The sequence below is a fragment of the Battus philenor genome, unplaced genomic scaffold (genome assembly GCF_028537555.1).
Source record: "Battus philenor isolate CCGP_79_NKW_IND1 unplaced genomic scaffold, ilBatPhil1.0.hap1 SCAF_21, whole genome shotgun sequence".
In the NCBI taxonomy this organism is placed as follows: Eukaryota; Metazoa; Arthropoda; class Insecta; order Lepidoptera; family Papilionidae; genus Battus; species Battus philenor.
The window spans coordinates 8,071,151-8,098,827 of NW_027181684.1; the positions used below are offsets into that span (position 1 = coordinate 8,071,151).

Genomic DNA, 27,677 nt, shown 5'->3' on the forward strand with positions numbered 1-27,677 from the left:
AACATTGTTGCTGTTAAATGACCTATTCTCCTTCAGCATCACTTAATCTTAACACTTTCTACAAATTAAGATACATTAAATTGTATGACAAAAAATAAAAAATATGTAATTGTTTGTTTTTAAATACGCACTTATTACGTATTATCACTTACCAACGTAATATCCTACAAACTGTTCATTACAGCTTTCTACAATCAGTCGGTTTGCGTTCACTTAACAAATATATTTAATAGTTTATTTTGATATTTTTGGCATACGCGACATTACGTTAACCATCCTATCACATACGAATGTTATCTCTTAACAACACTCCACGATAGCTCATTAAAGCAAGTTCGTAATAGCAATTAAAATTATCACAGTGTCCAATAAAAAATGTTTACTCTATAATTGTGTTTACAAACATTAAATTACAAAATCTATACTTAAAAATATTTACCTAGACACCTTTTGTTAATACAAAAAACTGAAAAAATGGTTTCATTACATTCTCTTTAACATTTTTCGTACACTTAAATCGAAAATTAATCAGACTCAAAATATAAAATTACTTTCAATATCTTGTATGAAAAGTGTTTATAATTTATGATAATAACACATTGAAGTTTTAATTGAACTTTTTCGTATTGATATGTTAACTGATGATATAAAGACAAAGATTCATTTGAATCTTTAGTCATGGAGACACACAGAAAAATCAATTGTAACTTACAAGTTAAATAATTACAAATATTGATACAACCCACTGTGATTTCGAAAATGAAACATTCAATTTTCTAAATCGTCTATAAATTGACAGAATTTTCGTCACAATTTCCCTTTTCCTTAATTATAAAATTCAAATTATTGAAATAGTCACCTAATTTTCTCGAAAAGTATTTCTAGTATTGTGTTACTCGAGATTACTATAGAGAAAATAACAAATAAAAGATTCGTAACACAACATATTTTGCAACATATATGTGGCAAATAATGATATGCACCTTGTACAATAAATGGTGCAGTGCGGTGACCACTTGAGCTCGTTGATTCAGCAGTTGGTAGCCAACTGGTCTCCAGAACAGACTGGTCCATAATGTCCTTCATAGTACCTAAATTTATAAAAATAGATTAGATATGTCTTCTAGAAATATCACGAATTAGTCATCATGTTATACATAAGAAAATTTCTATACATTGACTGAAATAAATATGTACTGGCCAACGTATGTGCACTATGTATATGAATCAGACTTGGAATTTTGTAGGAATATTCGTTTCGCCGAGTAGAAGTCAGCTGGGAACGGATTTTTACGACATTCTTTCCTCGAATTGTTGTCTCTCAACATTCGTTTATTAAAAATAGATATTCTTAAATAATAACACTTTTGGATTATTAAAAATTCCAAGAATGCCTTTTATAAAATTACATTCATCAAAGGTAGTGCGAGCCACGTAAAACGGATGGAAGACAACAAGTATATTATGTAACAGGTATTCACACTTCGCTGTTTTATGCCTTCATTTAAGAACCTGAATTAAAAGGCAGTTTACATACTTTAAATATATATTGATAAAGAATAAATAAAAAAAATTATACAATTTTCCCAGGGATAAGAATAATAATTTACCAAATTTTCTGTCAATACCACAAACATATACACTTTCATTTTGTATATAAATTATTATGATGTTAAATTTTGTACACTTGTATAAAAAAGTAAACGTCAGTATATCAGTCTCTAATTGACTATATGCTCATAATGCTAACTCTTTATGCCAAGTAATAACCATAAAACTTCACAAACGTATTTGTATATATTTTATAAATATATACAAATACGTTTATATACGTACAAATATATAATATGCATTTCATAAGTTACGTTTTTTGTTAACGCCGTACCTATTTTGTCGTAGGTTCATTATTTTTTTATTAATTTAATTTGTATATTTATTTTAAGGTTCAACTATATGGTTTATTTAACTGTAATTTTATCGACAATGTTGCCGAAAACAAGTTATCTTTGTTATATTAATTTATATAACAAAATATTTGATTTATGTAATGTAAACTTTAACATAAATAATTGAACATTTTAAATTTGTTTAAAAGATCTTGGTTATTTTCACAGGTAAGATAGATGCATTGATAACTAAATTCATTTACATCACAACTTTGATTATTTTGAATCCGAAATCATACTCACCATATGTGGCATCTGGATTGAAATATTTATGTTTAGCAGGTTGAATTGGCACCGTCAAATCTACATAACAAATTTCGTTAATTAATATTGCACAATGTGTTTACAGTTCCAGAGGAAAAATCACGGATAGTCAAGTGCAACGTTAGTCATTCACTCACAAGCTAGTCAGTTAACATTGTTAAAATTGTCGGAAAAAGCTAAAAGCAGGCCGCCTTCCAGCAGTAGACGTCCAACGGCTCAAATATTGATGATGATGATGAATCATCAGCACACAAATGTTCATTGACATGTTTTCAGCGCTTTCTGAACATTATGTGGGATCTTATAATAAAAGCGTAGCGGATCTCGTGACTTCCATATGCAGAATTAGTTTTTAGTAATAGTACATAGTTTATTTCACGATTTTCGTGATAATCGGTATGTTTTTGAGAATATACAACACATTTTCATATTCCTATTTAGTAACAACTGCCAATATTTTATTTCTTTAAGTTTTCACATACTAGATTGCTAAAATTAAAATGCAATCGACTACGCCGTACAAACAAGTAATGAAAGTGTTCATTTCATTTTATTTGCCCGGTAAAGGAAAAAATATTGTGCATTTGATAAAGCGAAACGGATCCACAAAGGGCCCACTTTACAGTACACGCTAGCAGCGAGTGTTGTGCTTAAATTACAATTTTATTCGGCTATTATAACTAACTTTTTTATATGCAATTTACTATTTCATAACTAGATATTCTATATATTATTATTTCTTCATTATTTACAGTTATGAGATAAAGTCATTACCTTTAAACATGTTTTGAATTATTTTTTCTAATGGAATGCTACGGGTCAATAACTTCTGGTAATAAAATTCTGTTGGAACAGGTAGCCAAAATAAATAATTTTAATATGTAGTAATACAAATTTTGATAACTATTTGTCATGTAATGTAAGTAACACTATTTTTACGATTTTTTTTTAACAGCAAACAAGAATATCCATTCTTTTAAGCTATAATCAAAGTATATAATAAATCACCAAGAAATACTTACGTGATACGGAAGTATCTTTGGCATTCATGGGTGGAAGAGTTACCAATTCTGTAGTAATTGTCGAACTTATGGTGGTGGTTGTAGTTGTGGTTGTAGTGGTGGTTGTGGTTGTCGTCGTTGTGGTTTTTATTTCTGGATAAAATACAATTTTTTATTTAAATGAAAACATCACGCTATAATTAATAAAATAGCATTATTATATTAAACAACATTATTATATTCATATTTCATTACATTATAAAATAAGGTTGTACATAACATCTTAGTCTTCCACAGTAGGAACTATTTATAAAAATATTAAAATAAAAACTTATTGCGCATTTATATACGTGGTATAATTAATTAAAATTTTGATTTATAACTAATAAGTCGAATGATTTGACAGATATTAGTATTATTGACACTTAATGGTTCGTCGAAATAAAACAAAAAAAAAACAACTTAACTATAAAAATGAAAGATTGAAAATATAAATCGCTTTTGAACCTTTAATTTTGTTATTTTGTATAGTCCACAGTGCTTTTTGAAGTCTTATCATAAGTACTTCGCAAGTAAGAATCGTCGTCGTCGTTTTAACTATTTGACGCCCATTGTAAGGCATAAATCTCCTTCTAAGATATCTATGGGAGTATATACCGTAATCACCACACTTAGCAGGCGGGTTGGCAATGGCTGTTTGGTTTTATGGCACACATAGAACGCTGCTGTCCATCCTCTGGAAAATTATTTGTGAGCAGAGATAATCTTACATAATTAATGCACAAAGTGCAAATCGTATAAGATTGTATCCCGGGAATCGAACCCAGAGAGAGGTTCAGTCCTTACCGCTGGGCTGCCACTGCCACATCCTCATGGATTCTATATTGTATCTAGAACGTCTCCATCATAAATCTGCAGTAAGGAGTTGGTTCCACAATATAATAAATATAATAAAGCGTCTTTTGTATTTTTAATTTTTAGATTTCCTTGATCATAGTTACCAAATAGATACCGTGTGATTAAGTTTCTTTTTTAAGTTAATAGCGAACATTTTGAAAATGGTATAAACTATTGACCATTTATAGTAGCTACAATTCAATTCGGTGTTTCAAAGTATTAACACTCTAAGATTTAAATAGACATTGTAAGCTGGACTAATTTTATAAATGTCTTACAGCAAAGTTGAAAGTACTGGATACAATTAAGTCTTAATAGCGAGCAAAGCGTGCAAAGAAAGAGCTCTAAAATGTTGTTTTTGTAAGAGTATGTATTCTGTGAGTTGGAGAAATAAAAGTTTTATCAACTTTTTAGCAAGATTATATATATTACGTCAAAATAAATACGTAAACATTCAAAACTACACATTTTTTAATATAGGTCCCAAAATACAGAATTTAAATTATAATGTAATAACTTGTCCTAAGTTGTAAAAAAAAAATGCAATAATGCTTTTATACGACAAGTGAAACGTTGTATTTCCATAACAAACAGTATTTTTTTGTATGTACCAAATATTGAAACAGAATTATTTAAAAATATTTATATTTACACATTAGTAAATACACGTATAGATACACGAATAATTCTCAGAATTGTTCTAGCAACAGCACGCAATTTTAGAAATGTTTGTCAATGTTCGTACGTAAATGGGCCCAATTTGAAATACTCACCGTACAGCCGTATTGTACCGCCAGCTTTACCAAACGTGTTTGATGAAAAGCAAGTGTAAGATCCCGTGTCATTGGCGGTGAACTTCATAACAACTAGATTCGACCTTATTTGATAAACTGACAGACGCTCTTCGAATATTTCGTATTTTTCTCTGAAATATATGTTCTATATTTCAGTAATATTAAAAATACATTAAAAATTAGAACACACATTAATTAATTATGCTGGTCTTTTACTTGGACTACGTCAGGCAATATATTAGCACAAAAAACAAGGAGTGCTTTTAATATAGTCAAATTCAATCATTATATAATAACGAAATCTAAAGTTAAGATGACGTTATTTTCTTAACATTTTAACTAATTCTATGTAGAAAGAAAAACGTGTCTGTTCTTTGAAAAACAGGCTTTGTAAAGCCATTTTTTTTAAATAAGCATAAAATAAGCTAAGCTTCATAGTCAGTAATACTTATCAGTCTGTAATGTAGTATAATGTGGTTTTGAATAACAAAATCGAAATGTTAAATAATAAACCGGATGTATTTAATTTTTTTTGTCAGGAATGTGACCAGAAACATTCTATAACTAAAATGACGATGACGAAGAAAACAGAAAGTAGTAATGCTTGCAAAATACTGTTTTGTCATTAACAGACGCCATGCTTTCAGCTTTTCAAGCCGTTTTAACTTTAAAAAATAAACACACTTTAAAACAAACACACTTTATAAAATATTTAGTAGAACATTAAAATCTACGAAAAATTCAAAAGAAAATAAATATTTTTTTATGAGTATGTGAAGAGTAGACTTTGGCAATTATTAAAAAGGTAAAATAATATCTGACAGATATCTACTACAGCATTTACAAATAAATACTGATTCTTTCATTAAAAAATTCAATAATTTCATGAGGCCGGCCTATTTTTATAATTGCTTCAAGGATAATTAATTTTAAAGGTTCCCATCTATTCGAATGATTCTATATCTTCAGCATTGTCCCACAATAATATTAAGATATATTGCATCATCGCAACGCCCAAGTGACAACAAAATTTAAGAAAATTTTGCGAATGGGGAAAATAGTTTACAGTAAATTCAATATTCCAGTGACTGTGATCATATAGTCACTGAAATATTGAAATGTAATACATATCAACGTCACACTGTCTTGTTTAAATCCCACGCCAGTTACATCAATATATACTTGTAATACGATACAAAGTTTTAGTTAAAAACACTATGTAAGTAATAGCGGTTTGTAAAATATTACCCTGAGATGATCATTTCTTCACCACTTTTAAGCCAGTAAGTATTAGCTGTGGGGTTTGCTTCGGTCACACATTCCAGACTTGCCTGTGAACCTGTGCTCACTTTTATGATTTTCGATTTAATCTTTATTGTTGGGGCGACTGTAAATAAATAATAATAAGTGTTAAACTTAGTTAAAAATTTCAAAGTATTAAAACTGTTTAGTTATTTTCAAGGTACTTACAGTTAACAGTGAGCATTATGCGTTTACTGACAGACGGTGGCACGTCGTTCGATGCGATGCAAAGGTAGGCTCCCATTTGCTTACGGTCGACCTTTGAGAGGTTTAATACTGGACCCAAAAATGTATCAACTATAAAGAGTAATAAATGATAATTCTCAATATATTACACGGTATTACAAAACTAATTATAAAACTTCCGAATAGATTCAATAAGCAGTAAATTACAGTTAGGTTTAGGTTCATTTGTGTTTGCGAAGCTTCGTGTGATTACAAATATCAAAACTTTCAAGCTTGAAATAATTTTGATACATTTGAATCTGAAAAATTCAGTTATTGATCTTAAAAAATAGTATGAGAATTTTTCTCTGTTACTGAAATAGCTACTAACCCTGGTGGTAACTATCTCTTTTTACCGACGAAGTAGGTACTACCTCAGTGTCTGTCTATTGAAATAAAGCAGCGGGTTAAAAAGTAACCGTGTTTTAATTTATATACTTACAAAAATATACTCTATCTGTAAATTGGAAAGGATAAAAAGACATGTAGTTATTTAACATGGTTAAATGTGATATGTAGCTCTACGTGCACACACATGGACTTTAATTTTTAATGAGCGATATAGGGCGAATCACTTACAATCAGCCAAAAGTTTTACTCTTTTTTTCACTTTTTAGTTAAACAAATGTATAACTAAAAATAAACTGAAAAAATTCACAAAACCGTACAAAAGTTCCAAGAGAATAACAGTTTTTAATAAAAAAATTAAAATGTTACATTCATTTTCACAAAATACTACACAAAAAAAGCGGTTAAAATTTATGTGATTGAAGGTTTATGTTTTCACAAAATCATCTGTAACAACCTTTGTTAAGTTGTCCCTCTTCATTTCGAAGAAGGATATTGGTGCCGTCCTCTCTTCTCCAGAGTATCCTTGGTTCAGGGCGGCCGTCTGCTTTGCAAGTGATAACCACATCTAAACCTTCTTGAGAGGTTACGTCACTGCTTGTGCCTTCGTCGATTATATTTGGAGGTACTGCATAAGAAAGTTAGAAAAAAGATTATTTATGTTTTGTATAACTAAGATAGGGTGATAGTTAAAAAGTTTTCGTAGTTTTAACAACGGATTTCAAGAGTTCTTTTTGCGGTTATTTACAATAGCTTGAAGGATCCTGCGTAACTAACGTATATGGATAACAACTTTTTTCTTTTAACACATTTGGGTAAGTTACCGTGTTTATTTATTTATATAAATCACAGATTTTGTATTTAAGACCTAAAATAGTTTCAATTGGTCCTATATAGACTCTACGCTTAATATCATCATAATTTTAGCCCTAAGATGTACTGCTGTACAAAAATCATTTTCAGAGAAAATCGTGAAGAAGTGGCTTGCATCAAGGGTCTTCGGACGAACAAATCAAGGTCCATCCACCACCTTGAGTGTGAACTTTCTATGTTGAGGTTGCTGGTCTGTGGTCTTCATTCTAGAACCTCGAGAACCTAACACCTATCTGTTCACCGCACTATGTAGTCTGCCCACTGCTCCTTTGCCAATCCAGTGAGCAATGTTGCTTACTTTCGGTCATTTACGGATCATCTCATTTCTGATTCTATTTCGCTAAGATATCTCGCGCATAGTCTTCTCCATGGCTCGTGGAGTGACTGTGAGCTCGCCAATAAGGACTAGAAGTTAAAGAGCTTTATCATCGCCACACAAAAATAGTAATTTTAAATGAAAAATCGAGGCTGAAATTAAAGTTAAATTCCGAAAAATAATGGGATTTGCAAATTTGGTGCTCCGTTTTTCTCTGTTTAAGCCTTGTGTCAGTGATATATATAACATATCTGTTCAAAATGAAGGCTATTGTTGAAATACTGTACAATTTCATATCTTTTTGTTAAAAGCTATTTTGTTAACTCAATTTTATCTCTACATCGCTAACAATTCAGCCATAAATAACACTTGAGATATAAATATAGATAAATATCTATTTATATATACTGATTTGTTATAGTTAAACTCTTAAAGGGGTGAATATATAGCTCATTTGTCAGCAGAAAACCTTAAAGTTTTAGACCAGTTTCTAATCTCCTGTATGAAGTGATCATTTTGTAAAGTTACATAATTTTTTTTTTTTAATGTTCTTACAACTATGTACTTCAGACAGATGATGTAAGTTTTTTTTTCAAAATATTACACACTTTTAACTATTTTTAAAACTTCTAGAATTGTCTTAATTAGTTTTTGCGTAATTGGATAAAGAAGTCTGATACAGTTCTCTTAAAATAACAAGTAAATGTCTTTTCGATAGAATGTAGCTCTACACCGTTCGTACACCGCGAATATCGCTTGTGTTGTTGAAAGAGTAACAGGGAGTCGAGGCTCAAAAGATCGGCTTTACAGATGCGATGCTTTCGCTTTGATAAGCCTTGTGAGGTTTGCACAAATCTCCGCGGTCTATTGAAATGCTTTTGCGATAAAGAACATTGCTTCGGTAATTATCGGTGTCTGTATAAATCAGCTCATCATCGACATTTTTTTATAGTAACAAGATATTTGAAAGGTTTAGTGTGGTAAAATTATATATACGTATAATTGGAATAATCCTGTTTATTACTAGGAGATTGGTAATAGGCGTAACAACTTTTGAAAAGTTAAATGTATAGCTTACTTACTATTAATAAATTTTTGGATATGGTGTACACCCTATCCAAAAATCAATGGTTTTAGAAATTATAAATCATGTAATGACAATATAGTAAAAACGGTTTCAAAATTTATAAATTTTTGTTAACACTTTTTCTGTAGATTTTGTACTTTCACAAGTAATTGGCCTGTCACATTTCTAGAGAAAAAAAATATCAATCTAACATATTTCAGAGCGATTACTTTATATAATGTAATTAAAAATAGGTGTAACAGCTTTAAAGTTTCTTGCTACATTCATCATTTTAAAGATTTTACGTCTATAACCAATCACCTGTATTTGGATCGAACCTACAAAACTTGACGCAGTGTGAGGTGACGATGCGTCAATATTGCAGTGCTGAGTGCAACAAATTATGTTATCCTTGTAACCTATTTTGTATAAAAATAGATCAGTTCAATAAATAAGTGCCAATAATTTATACTGGTACTTTTATTTTGTGGCGGTAGGTTACTTTATCTCTAAGGCTTTACTGTTTTAGCGGAGAGGAGGTGCTTAGGCTACACTCAGTTTTAAATCTGTATAGAACTGTGATATATAACTAAGAATATAATTAAAGTAAATAGTACCAATAAATAAAAACATAATTTATTTATATAAAAGTAAAATAACAAAAATAATATATAAATAATAAAGTAAAACTTGTAATACCTGTAATATTCGGCGAGGGAAGATGACAAAAGTGAGATGAGGTAGGTATGAACGGAAAAAGGAGTAAAAGAATATGAGAGGAATAAAAGAAGAATCAATAATTGACATTGAGATGTAAGAAATATGAGGATGTAAATAGAATTCTGTAGAGAGATTATTTTTGTTATAATATTCCTGTGTACCCAAGACAAGAGAAGTACGAGAGCGTCCAAAAACGGGAGCCATAAAAAGTTTAGTTTTAGTACTCTGAGTTGATATAGAATCTTGAGAAAATTAAGCAAATGAAAAAAAAACATTTTATAAAATCTCATTAAAATGTGAAGGATTTTTAAGTAATAAGACAGCTCGAGGAATTGCTTTATCATCTATCAACAACATAAATAATCGTCAACAACTTCGAGCGTAGCGCTTATGACAAATACTTATGTAGGTACAACATGGATATTAGACATCAATTTCGTCTTCTTCATGTTCATTTTAAGGTCTTTTTGCCCGGAGACGCAACTGAGGTCATTGAAAATAATGTAATAATAAATATTCATAATATAACAATTTAAATTAGTTATATATAAAATATCAAAGAGCAAAAGTAATCCACAGCGTTTATTGTAACGTTCTTTGTTACACGATAATGTATTTGTGCATAATTAAATAATGTTCTAACTTTTTCAAAACGGAACAGGCAACACTCAATATTTAATGTGCAAAACATAAAATTGCAAGAATGATATCATACTCAACGACTGTCGTCGCTATTTATATATTGGCATTGCAAATGCAAGCGGCACTGGAAAGGGTACTTTACCCATAAGAACCTTCTGTAATGTATTAGAAAAGTTATAAGAAAAAGTTGAATAAAATAAGTAAAGTCCTCAAGTAATGACGTTATCAAGAGAAAAAGTGGTTCAGTTTAAAATAGGTATTTTTACTGTTATCATTACGTTATTCATATTTTTTTAAAACCATTGACTTTTGGATAAAGAAAACTTATATTGATTGAATGCAGCTAATTTTACCTATAAGCTATTTATAACCTATCTCTTACTAATCACCTGTATATTAGGTACTACCTTTTCTTGTCTTTTTTTACAAAAATATTTTTAATTCAATAATTAAAAGTACGAGCAGAATGACATAGTTTTTTTAAATAATTATTAAAGAGAATTTCAGATTTCGTATCAGCTAACTTGAATATTTATGAAGGTTTTAATAGATGCCTTTGTTCGTATGTTTCTTATGGCTTAGTGGCAGTTAGCAGTATAACAATGAATCATGTTCTAGTTTTCATCCCTCATATTACTCGATCAGCCTTGATGAGAAAAGAAGGGGGATGCATTGTATAATACTCAAATGATTATGAGTCTTAAACGTCGACTAAGCCAGTGAAACAATGGAAAAACTCCTTCGTAGATAAATAATAAATTATTGTTATTGTAATAACACCTTATTACTGTTATCTTTACTTATATTTTTAATTCACGATTGCTTGGCAGGGATTATTCACTCTTATCATTTAATACTTAGATCTGAAGGATCCATTAATATTATATATTATTTTATTGACATGACTACAATGGTTTATTTTTATTTGAGAATCTATAACATACGGAGTTGATGTAATGGTACAATAAGGAGTTGGTGTAAAAAAATTTATAGCTTTGATATATAGTTCGTGTAAGAAAATGTAAAATACATAAATTATTTCTCACATTGATGTTTATGAGTGTTCTCTACAAATTATCCTATGTAGGTATATAAATATGAGATTAAATAAATATATATAAACCAACCAACATGCCCCTATACAGTGACGTTCATGTAATATTTGAATTTAAATTAAGAAAAATGCTTTAAAAATACTGTTTGTGATATCTCCGTTTGGCAACATAACATCTGTCGAATACTTCGAGATAAGAATATGTAAAGAAATGTAAGTTTCTTTATGGTTTAGACTTACCCAAAACGTCAATACATCCGACCTGTTTCTTCATGGTGCTCGTATTTATTTGACACATGTAACATCCACGATCTGTAACTTTGAGAGGTCGTACGTGAAGTTGCCAAGAGCCCGGGGAGTCATTAGTCACAGCGTAGCGAGGGCTGTGTGTGACAAGTTTTGTATGCAGCGTGAGGATTGTCTGGTCCTCTGCTCTAATCCAGGCCACCTGCGAAGTAAGCGTCTTTTAATGATTTACACCGATCTATTCTTAAACTATTGAATATCAATTACTATATACACCTAATTAAAAAAAAATATGGTTAGGCTGCATAAATTTGTCCTTCAAAGTGACGTCATTATATGATATGTATTAGAAAACTTGAATCTATTTTTAACTTCTTTGTTTTAATCAGTATAGTTAACCTATCTTAGTTGTAATTTTTTTTTAATTTTTATTAGAAATTTTCACAACTTTGCAATAACAACCATATTAGAATAAAATATCACATTTTAAAGAATCATTTAAACACAAATGTGAAATCCTATCTTTGTTTTTTTTTGTATATATTTTCATAATAATTTAATTAGTATCAGATATACAACCTTTTAATCTGGAATGACGTAAACTTTTGTTACAGATTTTTTTCCTAAAGACCGTTAAGGTAATATAAGTCCAATTTGTATTATATTTATTTCTTCCGCCAACTTTTAGGTTCTAAGGGAGCCTAATAAAATAACTGTCAAGAAAATTACGTCCTAATTCTCAATATAACGAGGACAAATGTATCACTATAGGGATTTTGTATTTTAATGTTGGGATTTGAACTTATTTTTATTAGGCAGCAGTACACGTTATTTAATGATAATCATCATTTCAGCCCTACGATGTTCTCTGCAGATCATAAGTCTCCCCGATGAAATTTAATTAGACTGGTTGACAGCTGTCTACATCCAGAGTCTTCTAACGACCTTAACAAAGTCGTCCTAACTCGTTCTAGTCGTCGCACCTACTTATCACATCATCTCTGATACAATCCCATAAGCGAAGTCGTAGCTTAGTCCACTTAATGGCTCGTTTAGCGACCCAGGGCCTTCCAACAACGCCCAAATATACATTCTTTTATATTATATATATATACAAAATTATATTGTACTTGCTTGTCTTGTCGACTTTACTTATTTAATATTTTCGCAGTACTTTTCGTATCGTGAATATCGTACAGTTGAGACCTAAAATTGTTTGATATTCTTTCCACCAATACCATAAGAGGCGTTGAGCATTAATTGTCATACCTTATATTCTCCGAGGTCCGAAATGGAGCACGTCAGAACAGCTTCTCTCCCAAGTGCTCCCGTGGCGTTCTCTATCGGACCGAGAAAATTGGGTTCCAAGTCACGGAGGGAAGTTGTAGGTTTTATCACATAAGGTGTAATGTCGTATCCCGTCCGATATTTTGAAACTAGAATGTTAAAATTTATTTTATAACATCGACAGGATTTAAAATACCTAACTCTTAAATGGATGCTAGCCACATATCATTAACTAATTTAAATTAATTTAATAAAAAAGTGTTATTCAAACATTCGTCGATCACTATAGACAATAAATAAGATTGTCCTTGTGTTAGCCCTTCAATGAAGATTGAGTTTCATTGCTTGAATTACATAAAGCGAAACAAGATATTATCAATCGGTGATAGCATGCATTTGAGGGTTAAAATTATATCCATCCCTAAGACTTCCGCTGCTGGACACAGAGCTACCATTACTTATTCAATAGGGTCAACAAAAAGCGACCTGTATCCACGTTTTTCTTGTACGCCTTGTGCTGCACGCTATGTGGTCTGCCCACTGCTACGTTAACTTTTTTACTTTAGTTCTTCTACTGATCTCTTCATATTTGAATTGATCTCGTTGATAAATCCCTAACATAGCCGTGGCTCATTGAACGACTGTAAGTTAGCCAATGAGACAGGAAGTGTGAGGCCATGTTATAATATCTATTGGAATTGTTCAATACAAAGCATATTCTCAAAAGAATAGGTCATAGTTTGATCGCTTAAAAATCATTATCATTTATATCATTTCAGCCGTAAGAAGTTAGCAGAGACATAGCATCTCATCATTTCCCTCACATTTTCAACAGGACTGATTAGAAGTAGCTTGGATCCAGCGTTTTCCAGCTACCATAAGTTAAAAAAATAAATACGTATAATAATGTTTTTAAATCAACAGTACATTATAATAAATATTTTATGTATCCTCGTTGTATCAGCCAACATAGTCACTAACATAACATTATGTAGTTATTTAAGATATGTAGCTCTCGCAATAACTGATCATTTACTGACTAATTAATTACTAAGTTGAAATCCTATTGAGAGAATTCGGTAAAGATTTGTAATGCTCTTAAGAAGTTAAGTCGTACACTGGCCAGTTAATCTACTTTAAACGCAGCCTTTCCCTATGTTAATAGTATATTGGCTCCTAAATTGCTTTATAAAATATTTTAACACCTTTTTTTATAAAATGCCTTTTAGTGAACTCCGTAGATAAAAAGTCAATAACGAGAAGGTCCACGTCCACATATGTATGTAGTATTTTATATATATATATATATATATATATATATATATATATATATATATATAATGAAGTGTATGTATGTATATATACATATATACACATATATACATACATACATACATAAATACATGCGTATATATATATATATGCATATACATATTTATTTGTATATATATATGAACGTATGTATACTTTTCTACCAATTGTGTCACCTTTGCTTGTATAAATATAAATCTGAGTAGTATTCTCGATGTCATCTGTTAACACGTAACTATTGTTGCCTTAGCATGACTAATAAAAAAGAGTTAACATATAAATACGCATAAAATCTTATATCATTTCAAATATATGTTAAAGTAATAAAATAGGAGAGTTGTAAATTTTAGGAAAGCTATGATAGCTTATCTTTACTGTTGAATAAGTTAAACAGTTTAAGCGAAAACCATTGAATTTATGTTGGGAACGGACAAAAATATTTATTGATTTCTATACTGCACATAACATTACTAAACGTAACATTTAAAAATTTATTTAATTGATGCAATTAGTTTCTCATATTACCTGTATGTAATAATTTAATAAAATCCGTCATGTTCTTGTAATATACATGTCAGATTTAAGTTATATACAACTAGCTATCTCGGTGAATTTTGTCAATAAAAGAAGGGGTCTCGGGGTTTTAGGTTTGGAATTACAGTACTTTAAATATTAGGTTTTTTAATGTTGACTACTAACCGATTTTGACCGAAAACTTTAATATCATATTTCATAATCAACTATAAAATAGTTTTAATAAATTCAGATTACATTACAATTAATACTAAAACCAAAAAATCATTAACATTGCTTTTGCTTTTTTGGAGTTATAAATAGTGTAAAAAATATGATTTTGTGTTATGATTTTTAAAAAAATATCAGGACATTTCAAAAGTACGCTGGAAACTTTACAGCTTGAAACATGCAAACGTAGGCAATTTTGTTATATACATACGAGTATATCGGGTCGAAGGCCCTGTGATTTCAAACATTCGCACGAATATTCCGTACAATTTAAATGTTCCGATTTGTTACCGTGTAAAGTTTTAATTTATTCTAACAAATCAGCGATCTCAAACAAAGGCTTCCGCCTAATATTATGCAATCACCTAAAATCTACATATAAGCCGACAAAACGTACAAGATGTTATCCTGGCACCAGACAAAAAATTATTATATTATACAGTGTAATTGATCATAGTTGTAAAAGCTTTAAAGACGTGAATGTGTAAATTGTTTGTCGAAATGAAGCTTTGAAGCTTTTACATCTATTTCAAATTATTCTCTATATAGTGAACGCTCTAAAATATGTTACATTGATTTATATTAATTTTTTGGAATACGATAAGTTAATAACTTCTGTTGGTACAAAGTCTGCACAGACGGATAATAAACAATAATTAATTTTAATATGTAGTATTTCGAATTATAAAAATTGTTTTTTTTTTACTGTTTTAGCATTACGTTATGTATTTATTATTTCTAACATTGATTTTTGGAAAGCTTGTATTGTTAGATTAAAAAAAAATGTAAAAAAAAAACTATATATAGTGAATGATTTCTTCGAAGACACCTTGGGAATGTGTTTACCTCTAGGCTATTTCGAAGTGTATGAAATATGTATTTTTGAATTTATTTCGTCTGTCATTCTCAGGCCTGTGGCATTTATTGTCAGAAAAGGTGGTGGACTCTTAACATTGACATTTATAAATAGTAAGAGATATAATTCATGCTTTAATATTTCTATGTTGAATAAAGAATTTTTAAAGTTGGATTACACTCTAACATCAACTTACACTTGTTTGAAATGCAAAACAAATTTGAATGCATGGTTCCAAAGCTCCCTGAGCCCCAATATTCGTAAATTAGTTTACCGGTTTAAAAATTGACCCTAAGTAACGGTATGTATGTTTGCTTATGAATAAAATTTGTGACGTTTCTTATATTTCTAATTTACGAAAAAAAAATTGTATCTTTAATCTTTATCTCGGCAGCGCACCGGACAGATGTTCTTACTGGTTGTATTGACAGTGGCTTGGATCTTTCACGTTTATAAATATTAAACTAGACATTTTTCGTCATTAAAATATAATTATTATTTGGATTCCATTCTACAATCTTTTGTTTGCTTGTTTCAGCCCATAGACACCTACTGTAAGGTGTAGATTTCTCACAAATATATTAATGGGGGATACATCATAATCGCCACGCTTGTTAGGCGATCGTATGGCATTATGTTACGCAAAGGACGTTGCTGTCCATTTCCTGGAAACCTGTTTGTGGGCAATGGCAACAGTATATAATTAATGCACTAAGTGTGAATTACATAAGGCAATCGAACCCGCGACCTACGGTCGCAAATCTCAGCCCTCCACTGCTGGGCTATTACTTCTCTATTTCTACAATGCTTTAAGCTAAAATACTCTTGGTTATTTTTTATATTCAAATAATTAGTAAGTATTTGTTAATAATTTTTAATAGATTTCATTTAAATATCTGTTCCTAGTTTCATATATTGTATAGTCGATATCATAAATTATAATAGCATTTTATACGATGGTTTCAAATTATAATTTATTCCATTTTTTTCATAATCGGACTTATTTTTCTCATATACAGACTGCTGTTATTATTTTTTGTCAAAATTGTTGTATAAATATATTTACTTACAAGGTTTTATATTACATTTTGTGTTTGATTGCAGTATTTTAACTATCGTTGATCTAAATAAATAATTTGCTACAGTAGTGTAATAACCACTACTAGTGATAAGGAAATATCTAAAAATTCATCGGTACATAGGAAATTAATACTGATTTTACATGCCACGATATTAAATGCGATTTCTTTATAGAATATACGAAAATAGCGTATGTTTCAAGTCCAATGCAGTTCCGTCATCTGAATATATAGCTTTCAAGACGTCCTGTATGGATTATATTGAAATGGAGTACAAAAGGACCAGTTGTAGGGCACACGGTGTTTTTAAAATTTTAAAGTGTGGGACTTTTATGTTTAAAGAACCGAACTGCACTTAATTCCCAGTTCGATGGCCCCGCGTACTGCAAATTTTACCAAAATTCTAACTACATCACAGTTTTGTATACATTGTAAGTGCAACGCAATAAATAGGCAATTTCTTGAATATAGTTTGTGCAAGATTTATTCGTTAAATTAAAAAAAAAAGTTTTATATATACTATTCTAGAGTTTAAACAGTGAAAAGCTTCCTTAGTCATATTTACAACTGATATAACTATGGCCATATACCTTGATCGTTTAATGCGACCCGGACGTATGAGGTCAGTAAAGCGAGCCGTTAGCCAGAATGGACTGTTGTTAGTTCGCGACAATGAGAGCAATGTATCAGCCTGTGGGTGCGCTGTTGTTGGGTAACTATCGCTTACAACGTTGCCTAAAATGCTACAATTATAAAACAGTTTATCTTTAAGCGCTGTTAAACTAAATTCGTATTGTAATTCTAGAATATTCGTTCGGTAATATGCTATTATAAAAGCTATAATCTAATGAAATTATAAAAAACTATGTACGTATATTTTTGCAGAAAAAAAACCTTTTTTTTATTTTATACATTCAATGCTATAGGTGTTAAAACTTTAAAGAAGTAATGTATAGTTTATTTTTTATCAATGTAGGTAAGGTACACCCTTTCCAAAAATCAATAATTTCAAAATTTATGAATAATGCAATAATAATATATTAATTAAAAGCGTTTTCAAAATTTAAATTACTACGGTTTATAATTCATTATAGTTCAGTATCTGTCCCTGGCGACTTTATACTGTCAGAAGATTTTAACAAGTCGCAAAAGAGTCGCTTTATACAGGGCTGATTACAATTCTTACATTTACACCTATACCAATCATTCTGTATAACGAAATGACAAAAAGATATATTTACAGAAAAACATTTCTTTAGGATTCATATATATGTAGCTTTTATAGGTACCACATAAAAATAAATATATATAAAATTGAACAGTTATACCCTCCATTCGCTCCATCCTTTCTGTTCTCGTCTTTACACATGGTTAAATTGTATTTGTACTGTATTGGATACGGCTATTGATGGATTTATTTCAAATCTGTTTGAGGGAGTATCAAAAAACAACTCGGCGCATGGTCTTTACTTTCCATCTACACATTTTCTTGTACAAGAGATTTAAATATCATTTTATTTTATACGAATCACTCCTATCAAGCCTTTTTTTATTAAAATCCGAATGTGGTAGTAAATTAATTATTTAGAAATTAATGTTTTAACACTTTTTGTCATGGTCAAAACATAAAGATAAACATAATTGGTAAAATGATTGGTACAAAAATAATTAGTTGTCCTGTACCCGCTTCGAGAACTTAATGAACCAACTCAACCTTCTTGTAGGTGGAATTTCGTAAACTCTGTTTTTAGCTGGCTTCTACTTGGCGAGATGAATGTTCCAAACAATGCCTCTAAGGGTGTTGGTTCCAGAGAAATATTCAATTGTCTGTACGTACGAGTATGTGGAAATTTCTTATATATAAAGGGTAAAAAGTGTAAAAATTCAGCCAATTTGCAAAAAGCTTTTACATATATTTTTAACAATCCTGTATAAAAAGACCACTCTGAAATATGTTACATAATTTTTTTCTGTAAATACGACAGGCAAATCACATCGGGCAGAATAAATTTGCAGAGACGGATAGTAAACAAAAATTTATTTTAATATGTAGTAATCCGAATTGCGCAAACACTTTTACTTACTATTGTATTATTTTTTTACTTTTACTTACTATTTGTATTACATCATAATGCTATTTATTCCTTGGAAACAATTTACTTTTTATAGGATGTCATTTTTTATATATTAATACATATATTGTTCCTTTCAAAGCTTTTACACCTGTAACCAATACAGTACACTAGCTGACGTGGTGAACTTCGTTCCGTTTATTAGTCAATGAATACAAATTAACATAAATTTTAATATTAATAAAAAAGTAAAAAAACGTAAATAAATTTAATAAGTGTATATTTTTTGTAAATGATACTCGATTTTATTTCAATCGTATGTTTATATTAATTAATATTATTACTCTGTTGTAGCACCCACTCGCCCTTTATTGTTTTAAAACCTTTTATTATAGTGTAAACAAAAGATTATTATATCAAAAGGGATGTAATATTTTCTTATTTAAAATGCATAGATATTTACTTTGGGTTCGATGGCCTCTAACAATGGGCAAGGGTCCCCCTATTAGAACTTAACTATCCGCTGGGGGAAGTAAACCTTGCTTGTTTGTTTCCAAGCATTCTTAGTACGTACTCAGTTTTGATTGATAACTGATTCTACTCATTAAAACTTGCTATAAAAATTGACAAACTCCATATATTATCAGAGACGGTAGATTTTAGATTGTACCCTTTAAAACATCCAATCCCAGAGGAAATATTGTAAAATGAAATCGATATGACCCCTCTCTTTGTTTGTGTCATCATGTAATATAATGGATGTTAACGACACTTGCTCTCAATTGCACTATGAAAACCATTTGCTTTTACTAGACATCTGTTCCGTACTTTTGTTTTTTTTTTTTTGGTTATACTTTAAAAACTTCTTTTGATTATATATAGTATAGATTATAGATATTTTAGCTTATTTATAATAACACACAATCCGTAAACAATATCATCCGTCACAATACACTAACCTGTGTTACGTTTCTGTAATGATATACTTTAATTGCTATAATTTATGTAATAGTGTTTATATTTGCTTACATATGAATCGTTTGACGTAAAGAATAAAAGAAGAACTGTAAAAATAAATAGATAATCATTTTTAGAAACGAATTTAAAGTTTGTATATTCAAGACAACAATTTGCATCTTGCAGATGTTTTACATGGCCAGGTTTAGTTAAGTATCAAATAAATAATTATAAAGAAAAAGTTAAGATAAATTATCGTTTGGCATAATAATACGTTGATTGCACACAATAAACTCAGCAGAAATGAGTAAGATAATAATTAAAATTGAAAAAAAAAGACAATTAATACTAGACTAGGACATACACACATACACACTCATATTTGATTAAGCAGATTTAGGTTTTTGAGGCAACAAATATAACATTCAATTTTATTGTTACATACTCGCCGCTTTAATTATTAGCATGCTTCCTTTGTAATTTGTGTATATACATATACAGTATTAGACGTCCTTAATTTCCTAAAATGCATTCTTTTTTTGAACATGCTAAAGTAAACATTTTTGCCCCGTCTATACGTAAAAGAGTTATCGTTTTAAAATCCTTTTTTTTTAATGAATGCTCCGCCACCTTCTCCCTGCCCCTGCGAGTGGAATATCGTAAAAATCGTTCTCGACCTCTACTCAGCGAAAGGATTATTTCTTATAAATTTCATTTCATGTCTGCAAATGATTTTAGCACCGACAAAGACAACTTTATCCGATTGCTGTAATGCCATTGATACACTGTTTGCAGAATATTATTTAGGAAGAATTATATTTATTTCTCATCACCTCCTTCTTCTCTCACTTCACCTCATCTATTTTTAGCCCTCATACCGAAACAGAAAAAAAAACCACAAAAATCGTTGATAGCACTGTATTCTGGCATATTTGGACTATGTCGGCCCTCTTAGGTTCCCTTGACTCTGAATGCTACTCGCGAACTGCGACGGCCCTAACCCAGGGTTTTCTCTGGAGCGTCCTTGTACCCGATCACTTCATCCGCCAAAGCGAACTGATAGCCCGGAATCTTTCATTCCCGATAATGAATATTATAAGTAAGGAACTGTGACCTTTTATTGAAATGTTATTCTAGCTTTAGAACAGGCAGAAGATGAGGTGGAAGTAGTTTAGCTCTGCAACCTAGGCTTACTAGAGAGAGTTCTGCACAGAGAAGAAGCAGAAGAAGAACAATTTAATTTATCAAATTATTTGAATTTCTAGATATCGTATTGTTCATGTAAAATTTATAACATCGATATCGGTGTTTTGACATTCAGCGATACACGACTGGATTTCAAACTGGGGCAATAGTGATATTTGAAAAATTCCATGAATGACTGAGTCGGAAGTTTATTCTGATAAATTTCTGGACAAAACTTGTCAAGTGTAGAAATTGTATAACTTTTTAGTAAATATTCGACGAGCGATCTGGTTACTATACGAACCAGTAAACATATGTTTAACTTATGTAGCTTGAGACTCTGTTGGATATTCTAGAAATAGTTTTTGCAGATATGAAAAAGAATGTCCTGGAAAATATAATTCATTCATGTGATGTAGTGATTGCCAAAACATAAGCTTATATATTTACAAGAAGAGCCACGAACAGTTACACTAAGAGATTTATTTATTAAAAATTCTAATGACTAGCCAAACATGGTTACACTTACTATAAGCTGGTGTTGTACACCTTTATGTAAGCATAATTACCTCTTCAATCCTAATAATCCTTAACGACATAGAAAGAAATATTAATAAGTTAATTAATAATCATAACAAAATAACATTTACGTGGCTAATTAGGGGAACCGACGACATAACGTTATTGGATTAAAAAAACATTGAAGGAAATAATATTACTATAATATTATAATTTTATTTTTGTTATCTTTTTTTTTTGAGGAATAGAGTCGAATTTCTGAAAAAATATTTCTTTTCCATTTATTTTTCTTGAACCTGAAATATTGAATTTTTTTTTGCCTCGCATACATCCTCTTCTATACCGTAAGAGATCTATACGTGCTATAGTAATGTTTGTATTGTTTCCAATACAAATTATTTTATTACTTACTACAGTGAAGTCTAAAACTTTTTTATTGTGACGGAACTTCAATATTGCCTTACTGGTATTTAAAGATTTCATGAACTCGAGGAGGTAGAGCTCAAAAATACCTCATTTTAGGTAGCAAGGGTTAAGAGCTATTTCGAGAGCCCTTGCTCGTGCTGATGTAAATTATTTTAATTATCGATTTGTTAGGCTGCTGGACGACAAGTTTACTTTGCAGTTGCTCTATGGAGTGATCTGGTGCAAGGATAGTGCAAGGTTCCCAGAGGGGATCTCGGTCTGCGTTGTCATTCACAACGCGTTCTGCATTCCGACTCAAGAGCACCCGTGAGAGCTACGTAGATTAAATATGCCATAAAATAGTACTTCGCAAGATTTGTGTTCTAGTCGGGGGCTTAGAAGTACGTCCAATTTAACGTCCTAAGGTGATGAGAGATGTATATAATTTTGTACACTATATTATTTTGTAAATCCGTCAATCAAATGCACTGTAAACGACAGTCTGTAAACAGAAATCAACAGTTAAAATTGTAACTATATTTCATTTAACACATAAACATAACATACGTTACAACTCGTTGTGAAAAGTGACTTTTATATCTAAGTAAACATGGACAGAACACTTTTCTTTAGACCAGTTGATATAGACATATTTAGATGGACTACATAAGATGAGAACATCCAGACAACTATATATTTAGTAGAAGAATAATTAATAAATTATTATGGAGCAGTTTAAAAGAGAATAATTTATTTTTTAATTTGGATTATAATAGTAATGAATTACGTTGTTCTGTCATTCATGCTTACCTATATTATGTGGATATGGTACTAGCGTGTAAGAAATTGATATGGTTATCTAAATGTATATCATCTAGTTAAGTTATAGCTTCTCCAGCAAGTGTAAACAGTTATATGCTAGTCTTTATAATAAATAAATAAGTAAATAGAGAAGTGCATAACATGTTAATAAACGTTGGTAAAAATAATTAAAAAAGAAGATGAAATAAAAGTTAATGACAGCCTTTTTAAAAAAGTATTAATAAAATTTAATCCATAAATAACAAAACATATAAAACGAATAATTTCTCTTGAACACAAATATTAATTTTAATGAAGTTTGTGCTGACGGAATCTCGAGTGAAAGCTAATTAAGCATCTTCGCAGTTTTAAACGCTTTAAAAGACATTAAATGGCAATTTGTTTAACGTCTTCTGTTCTTGAGTCGATTCATTCATTCAGCTGACAAAGCCTTAAGACAAAACGTTTTTTTTTTGCTCTAGAAAGTTTTTAAACGTTTGTTAAAAATTTTAAAGTTTTGTGTATAATATCTAATGAATATTAATTTAAATCGATAGATCGATCATCTACGGGGTTATTAGCATATTTCGACATTTCAGCTTGTAAATGCCCACTGCATAGCATAGGTCTCCCCCAAAGATATTTATAGGTAGATATACCTTAATTGCCACGCTTGGCTGGCGGGTTTTATTAATTCTAATTTGTATTGCTGGTGTTTTCTTTAACAAAAAAAAATTCCACTTTTACTAAACGCAGACAGTTGGGAGAGGGTTGCCGCTATTTGATACGGATCTTTCTTCTCCCAGCTGCGAGGTACGCCAGCGTTTTATCATTATTTACAGTTTTCTCTTTAGAGGTAAATGGCGATCGCAGTGGTATTATGGTACACAGAGGATACTGCTATCTATCCTCCGGAAACTTTGTAAGCAGTTGCATTCTTTTATAATCAATGCATAAATTGTGAATTGAATAAGATTGTATCTCGGGAAGCAAATCCGCGATCTACAATCGCAAGTGTCAGTCCTCAGGGCTACCACTGCACATAGTTCATTTGTTGTCAATTAATATATTTTACACCCTTTCTAATTATTAATATTAGCATAACTAACAAATATCGTAAGAATAATAAGTCAGGAAAATACGTCCTCAAAATCAGAGTTTCTACGTATTAAAATTAATTATTACTTACTCTTTGTTTTCGTAGACTTTGTACTGCTACAAGTTATTACCCTGACGCATTTTAACAGAAAAAATAATAATGAATATTACATATTTCAGAGTGATAAATTTATATTGGGCTGATTGGAAATAGATGTAAAAGCTCTAAAGATTTTATTGCTAAATGTTCCAATATTCTATATCTGTGTATATATTATTTCTTAATAATGTTGAAGTGTTATGTATTTTTGTTTATTTCATTTTCTACTTTAATACAATTGTTTATAAGAAAATATATTCATGATCTTTACATTAATTTTTTTTTCTACTCCGGCACATCTAATGCAATCAGTTACAAGGCAGGTTACACCCGATATTAATTAAATCAATTTTGACAATATGGAAATGTTTGTAATATTTTTTTTTAATTTCCCTCACCTATTCCTTTAAATCTCATAATTTTATATTATGTTGCATTTTGGTAAATATGGTAAAAAATTTATTACCGTACATATTTCCATAATAATGGCATAGCAAAAATACATTTTCGTTTTCGAGTGCAGCGGCTCTGCGCATTCGGAGCCTTAGAAAATGTGTCAAGTAGTTGTCAAAATATTAGAAAATCTAAGTATTAATAACGCATGAAGTTACTATATTATAACTCGACTTGTATAATATTAGTGTTAACACGTTGTATTCGATGTATGAACATAATTTAAGTAACCCCAAGGAGTATCCTATTTGGAAGTTAAAAAAATGTATCTGACGTATAAAAGGACGTGACACGGTTCGTTACGTTTTGTCGCTCCCTGGGGTGCACCTTACACCGCGTGTAAGCCCCTCCATGAGTTTTCTGGCGACATCAATTTTTTAAGCTTGCAAAACAAATGTTAACCAAAAAAATTTAAATATTATCCAAAACTTGCAATATTTTTTTAAACATGTTTTTTTGGAAAAACCTTTTAAATGGTAGTATGACTAAACTTACTATATTGTATACAAAAAGCTTAAGGTTATAGGAAAGGAAAATTTATAATAATATCGTGAAATAAAGAAAAAATCTGACAAAACACTAGTTGTAGAATTACAACTTGCATATTTATTCTAAGTATAATATTCCTTCAGTTCATTTTTAGAGAGTTTTCCCAAGGCATTAACAAGTCAGTGGTCTCTGGCCCTTAAGACCCCAGCTATCATTCATTTCACGTGATTTTTAGTACGCGCACTGCCATTTCAACTGGCCAATCCGTTGGTCTATGACGGTTGCTTTCGTTCGTCTACGTATTCCTTTATTGGATACCGTAGAGAAATCCTGAGCATAGCCGGAGTCTACAGATGGCCCAGAGTGACAAACCACGTTTCAATGCTAAAGGTAAAGTCATGACTGGAAACACACATTACTTAACATTTTTCATTCAAGTGGTATTTTTATAGTAAACGAAGAGGCCACCAAAGAAATTGATGGAAGAACGAAATAGTAACAACAGCGAAAAAGAAGTAGAGAAGCAAGGGAAATAATAGAGTAGTTGGACTGAAAAGGCTTTGAAGTATGACGGGATTCATAACCACTGGAAAGTGTATAATTTTAAAGAAAATATGTGTTTTTAAGTAATTTGAAATAAGGGGGTTATATTTATTTAACTCAATATACAAAGTGATTGGTTATATGTGTAAAGGCTTTAGAAGGGTGAATTATTTGTCAACAAATCACAATTCATATGGGTTTTATTAAAACAGACCACGAATTAATGAATGAGACGGTTTTATCGATAGTTGAATTTACTGTACTCTTTTTCTGTGAACGGTTTTTTTCTCGAGAACTTTGGCAATGGTTAATTATAAAAAAAGACGTAAACATTTTTAAATGCCTCTAAATATTTGTCAGACATTTTGTAAAGAAAATTATGATTAATATCTACTCGTTAAATTATCTACTTTTAAAAAATGCACATTAAGAAGTTTAAGTTCGTGATAGTTTAAACGGTTTAAACGAGTATGAATGTATAACTAATAATAATGATCAGACAAATTATTTTCAAAATTCGGACTACTACATATTTAAATTTAAAATATTTACTATCTGTCTATGAAAATTGTATACTGTAAGAAGTGATTGGCCTGTTGCATGCCAATAGAAAAAACAAAGTGATGTAAAATATTTCAGAATGATCACTTCACACAAGTTGATAAGAAATAGGCGTAAAAGCTTTGGAGGTTTTTGCTGATAAATGAGCTGTACATTCATTTCTTTTACACTGTCAACCTATCACCCTTCATATTTCATATATAAACATGTATGAATGTATAATTAGTTAAAATTTTAATATAGACGCCGATATTTCAACATACGCAGCAACATGATATTCGTTTTATTTAGAGACGCTATAGTTTATATTATAACAGATAACAACAATTCATAAATTAGCCTAGTTGTGTGCTAAATTTAGCAATAGATTTCAGGTTTCAAGTTATATTTGACATTTATGTTCAATGTGTAACGTGAGGACGTTACACATTGAACAAAGCAAATTTATTAAATATAAAAATGAAAGCAAGATGTAAAGCAATAGTAAATAGATTTTTAATTAAAAGCTCTAGAAAAACACAAAGTTACCTCTTGCGGTTTCCGCGAAGCTCTCTTTCCACAGAAGGATCACAAAAAATAACCTTTGTAGATTCATACGAGTAGACTGTCTATTCAACATAATTACTTTTTGAGGTTTACTTTTTGGAACTAGCAAATTATTTTTTACGTTGCCTTGAAAGGTCTTTCCAACCCTCGAGTGACGTTAATAGGATGTTAATCTCAAATAAATCGTTTAACCTTCAGTTGAGGTAAATCATAAAAAGAATTTATCTTAATAAGTGGCATTGGTTGATAATTAGGCCCATATTTGTGATGCTAAGCACATATTCCTTAGTGATGGTAGACAGTGAGTAAAGTGAGGTTTCATACCCATGAGTTTTTATCACCTTTGCGTATATATTGAGAGAAAAAAATTATTATACTCCGTTCTGAGTATGATATTAAATATTATAAATTATCACTATAACTGTTATCAATTGTTAAGCTTTTTATTGTGATTTTCTGCGCTTTATTATATATTAATTATGTTTGTTTAATGAAAATTTAATAATGGTATAGGTATTTGTCTTCTCCTATTATTTCTTCCGAGAAGAAAGCCGTAGAAGTACACCAAGCGAGAAATAACCTGAAACAAATGAAAAAAATATTATTTCTAAAGCTCTTAAAGATTTTCCATTATGCAAAGGGGTTAGAGGGGTGGTTGTTCATTAGAAAAAAAACGTTCGTTTAATTATGAAATATTCTGTTTTTTTTTACATTTTTATCTTTAAAAAGTTAAGTTTTAAAAAAAAGTAATTGTTGGTAATCAAATTAGTCCACTCTTGAGCGACACGTTTCCTTTCTGACAGGAGATATGAATCGTTATTGACCATGCATAACCAGCGTAGACTGGTAGCAAAAGTTAATTTAAATTCATACATTTCATGCCGCATGTTTCACATGTGTATTCAAAGCAAACAGGAAAAGTGAGATTACGTTGAGGAATGTGTGAAAATCGTGGCGCACACGGAGCTATTAATTGC

The 27,677-nt window shown here is 30.4% G+C and overlaps 1 protein-coding gene across 1 annotated transcript; it reads right to left on the bottom strand.

Annotated features, from left to right (window-relative positions):
• Window positions 1-855: 855 nt before the first annotated feature.
• On the bottom strand, window positions 856-26,808 carry LOC137923490 (limbic system-associated membrane protein-like). The gene is made up of 10 exons (XM_068766750.1): window positions 26,683-26,808; window positions 12,964-13,130; window positions 11,689-11,896; window positions 7,235-7,405; window positions 6,373-6,501; window positions 6,151-6,289; window positions 4,882-5,033; window positions 3,233-3,364; window positions 2,190-2,249; window positions 856-1,091 (listed from the first exon to the last, which is right to left on the bottom strand). Exons 1-10 carry the CDS (start codon window positions 26,771-26,773, stop codon window positions 856-858), a joined length of 1,485 nt encoding a protein of 494 aa, XP_068622851.1. The 5' UTR covers window positions 26,774-26,808.
• Between the last annotated feature and the right edge of the window lie 869 nt (window positions 26,809-27,677).

Coding starts and splice junctions, on each gene's coding strand:
- LOC137923490 (XM_068766750.1), bottom strand. CDS start 26,773: ATGTTGAATAGACAGTCTACTCGTATGAATCTACAAAGGTTATTTTTT. Junction 6,502..7,234: donor AGAGGGACAACTTAACAAAG/GTTGTTACAGAT, acceptor TACTCTTTATAG/TTGATACATTTTTGGGTCCA. Junction 6,290..6,372: donor CATAATGCTCACTGTTAACT/GTAAGTACCTTG, acceptor ATTTATTTACAG/TCGCCCCAACAATAAAGATT.